A 4,123-nucleotide genomic window follows, 5' to 3' on the forward strand; every position below is an offset into this window, starting at 1 on the left:
TGGTGAACCCCCTCTTTCCTCCATTATACAAGGAGCTTTTCAATCCAGACTCAACCACTGGCTGCAAGTGAAGGGGATAATAGAATTTTCACGTAGTCATGGAATGCGTCACTATTAAGACAAAAAGAAATGTTTTCATGAAGAACTTATTAAAAATGTCACTACTGCAACACTAGGAATGTCCTGCACTTAATAGAATTATTTTTCACCGCTACAGTTTGAAGAATGTAAATATGCAACTCTGAGTGGGGATGTCTTTTTTCTCTTTTCTTTGTTTACCTTTTTTTTTTTTTTTTTTTGAACTGACAATGAATATACAAATATAGGACACTGGGTGTTACCTTTTTTTTTTTATTATTTTATTTTATTGGGGGATGTTTTGGGAGACAACTGTTCCTAGAATTTTATTGTAGATATACATGAGAATAGAGCAGTACTTTGCAGTATTACTCTTGCTGTTTATTGTTAAAATATAATTTAAGAAAATTCCACTTATTAGACTTGCCTATTTCTATGTTTTTAGATAGTTTAATGCATGTGGAAATTTGTAGCTGTCTTGGAAATTATGGTGCATGTATGGAATACACATATATATATATATGTGCTATATACTTTTATATATATATATGTAGGTATTATATGCATACATGCTGTAGCTTAAAAATCCCATGCCTACTGTTAAAGGATGCTCAGCCCGGCTGTCATGCATTTCTTACTCTCCAAGTAATGTACTAGATTTACTTTGGGCAATCAAGATCTGCTTTGCCAGTCAGAGTTAAATTACCAGCTGCCAATGCGTAATGACAGGATCACTTCTGAGATATGTGTAATGTAGTGCATGTGTGCAGTCTGTAAATGAAACATCAGGAATGTATCAATGGTGCAAAAGCCTTGTCTGGATGATTTTAGTGGAGAGAGGAAAAGGTTTTTTGGAATTTTCTCCCTGTTGCAGGGATAGAGCATATATAAAAGTGAACATTGTAGGACCTGATGTCAGTAAACAGGAACTCTGAAACATGGAGTAAAAGTGTAGACTGTCCCACATGCATATTTTTCTGATTCCACACGTGATTTTATTTTACGTATACTGCTTTGAAAAGTAGTTGCAAGGCTTGGTTTGTTTTTGGCTGAACTCAATGGAAAGACACGTAATGAACTCAGTGAAAACCATAGGAAGCCTAAAATGTAGCTCTGAAGAGTAGTGGCAGACAGAGGAAGGGAGGGAAGGAGGAGGAAAGTCAAAGCGAGCAATGTCTGTGCATATGAAGGCGAATATAACCATCACTGTTTCTGAAAAAGCCATCATCTAGATGGGACTGATGGTTTCCATTACACACATACATATATGTATGCTACATACACATGCATATATGTATGTATATGTCTGTATGTGTATAACTGTATATATATACATATATAGGGTTGATTCCACTTCAAGAGGGGAGCAAAGGATTGGGGCGGGTTTTTTTGTCTGTCTCTGAATTGATTTCATGTGCTTTTGCTTGCAAAACCAAAGGCAAACACAGAGGGGAGCGGAAGACTGACGTGGACTTAATTTTGTGGATTAATTAAGTTTAATTAGCAGTCATGATTAATGTATTTGGATTCTGCCAGAGAAACAAAACATGGACTTTTTAGCTATGGAAGAGGGATTCAGTATCTGCTATGGCTCTGTCCTTACCCCCACTTTTACCCGCTGTGAGCTTTTTCAGAGAAGTCTCCTCTGGGGACAGCAGTGGAGGGCGAAGAGCAGAATTGAGAGGAAGCCAGCAGTGGGATAGAAGTGAAGTGAAGGCACGATCGCAAGCAGATACACTTCTTTATTTCAAATTTCAAAAAGACGTCAGTGCCATCTGAGGCAAGGCGAGGAGGAGCACACTGGCTGGGAGGCTAAAGGCCCCACCATCTGCCAGTCTGCCCAGCAGCCCAGTGTCATGGGGAGCCCACAGGGACACCACCGGCCCCCAGGGCTGCTGCAGAAATGTGTTTTGTTGCAGTGATGACTTAATACCTCCAGCTTTTCCAGTAGACTCGCACTGCTCTGGTCTCAATCTTTCGTTCCCTTTTCTGCATGACCAAGTAATTCACAGTATATTCCAAGTACTTTGTGGAGTTTTCCCTGGCCCTCCATCAGCCGGTTGGCAAGTTTACATTCACGTTTCGTGGCAGAATCCAGTCTAGACAACATCAACATTTGTTTGCTCTGTTTTAGTGATGCCAGACCAGATACAAGAGTGGTTACGAACTTTCAGCTAATAAATGTTACTCTATAGTCCCATTACAACCTCAAAAAGAAATAAGAAAAAAGCTGCACGGGAAAGTTAGTTATTCTAAGAATTTTGTTGCAAATATGTCATGCTCTTCAAAATTACTTAGTCCTATAGAACTACAATTTCTAAAACACCTTTTTTGCTCTGAATTCAGAGCATATTTTCTGATCCCTACTGATTACATTAAAATGTCTTCAATTAACATAATAAAGCATTGCTCTTGATGCTTCTTTATACCACTTAAGCCCTAAGACTGGCATTCCTTTACAAGGTGATTTATCTGTTTGTAGCCCCTTTTACACGGCAAATCCATAAAAAGAACCCTAAACTCCAACTCTTTCTAATATAAAAAAAAAACTTAATTAACTATATTTATGTACTGGTTGTGTGAATTTATTTGGGAAAAAACTCGTCAGACTGAACCCTACAAGTGCTCAGTTTTAACTGCAGAGACTCGTGTTTTCCTTGTCTTTTCCAACACAAGAACACACAAGTATATATTTGTTTGAAATCCTTTATAAACTTGTTTTTGGTATATCAAAAGTAACATATTTAGCCAACCCACAGAAATATAGGATATGTGATAAATATTACTGTTCTTAGTGCTGATAAATAAAGAGGTTTGTCATGTTTATAAATAGTCCTCCACAATCATGTGTTACATCTTGAAAATGTTTTGTTCTTTTCAAGTAAGCTAATCAGTCCTTGGGATTTTTGACTTACGTCTTAGGCAAGATAACCAAATGGAGATCACCAGTGTAAAAGACATTATTTAATCATTATCCACAGGGCTTTTAATTCTTAAAGTACTATTCTTAAATCACTGCAACCTTATGACCTTTTCAATCAGTTAGGGTCACTGCCACTTTTTAAAGATTCGGAAATGAAGGAAAAGAAGTTAAATGACTTGCTAGAGACCACAGAGGTGGCCATATCCAGTCCTGGAATGAAAATGGATTCTTACTTTCTGGTCCTAAAAATACTAAGATTCTGCTATACAAAATCTCCATTGCCATTAATAGCCGATAACCTGTACAAACAATTACAAATATTGCCAAACAAATATTTATCTTCAGATACGGTTAATTATCAAAAGATTGCTCTATTTTTGTTACTACTTTTACAGAATTTGAGAAAATAACCTTGTTGTTTATTTGGAAAATAAAAATTCATTCTCATACATTATTTATTTGTGGTAACTAAGGCTGATAAGTTTTATTTAATTTTCTGTGATTTGGGATAGGCCACGTAGATAAAGTAGTACCTCTTTGCCCTTCATAGTCTGAGTTTACAACAACAAATAACAATTACACACTACAGGTTGGATTTTTGTTGTAGGTTTTAATACATGATCATTTATACTCAAAATTTAAAATTCTTAATATTGAACTTCATATGTTCAAATTGTCCATAGACTTTAAATAATAAAATAGCATTAATTGGTGTAAATAACTGCATAATCCACTCACAAAATGCATTTCAGAAAATATTAGTTCTGCACTTTATTTCTTCTTGGCTTTCGTTAGTCCACAGTAGTATCTGAAGCCCTTCAATTAAATCTCTAAACCTGGGATTTGTCACATCTGTTCTCTGTAGTAATTGGTTATGTTTGTTGATTTTTTTAGTGACAAGCTTTTCAAATGGGACACATTTTTTAATAATTGATTAACCCAGGATCTTTAACAAAAGGATATTTAAAGCATGTATTGAATCTTCTACTTCTAGCATTGTGCTCAGATAATTCAACCACATTGATCTAAATTATCCTTGGCATCAAGGAAGCAGATGTAGGCTGTTCGTTACACTACCACAGAGACTTAATTTTGGTGTAAATGTTACTCTTGCCAGCTCAT

The 4,123-nt window shown here is 36.0% G+C and overlaps 1 protein-coding gene across 1 annotated transcript in view; it reads left to right on the top strand.

Annotated features, from left to right (window-relative positions):
- Positions 1–71, top strand: part of RORB (RAR-related orphan receptor B) — a gene marked incomplete at its 5' end in the record, with an annotated part of 35,141 nt that extends 35,070 nt beyond the window's left edge. The window contains 1 exon segment of the mRNA XM_009886405.1: positions 1–71. This exon segment is cut by the window's left edge and continues 20 nt beyond it. Within this exon segment, the coding sequence (XP_009884707.1) occupies positions 1–71 (71 nt within the window).
- Between the last annotated feature and the right edge of the window lie 4,052 nt (positions 72–4,123).

The sequence above is a fragment of the Charadrius vociferus genome, unplaced genomic scaffold (genome assembly GCF_000708025.1).
Source record: "Charadrius vociferus isolate BGI_N301 unplaced genomic scaffold, ASM70802v2 scaffold505, whole genome shotgun sequence".
In the NCBI taxonomy this organism is placed as follows: domain Eukaryota; kingdom Metazoa; phylum Chordata; class Aves; order Charadriiformes; family Charadriidae; genus Charadrius; species Charadrius vociferus.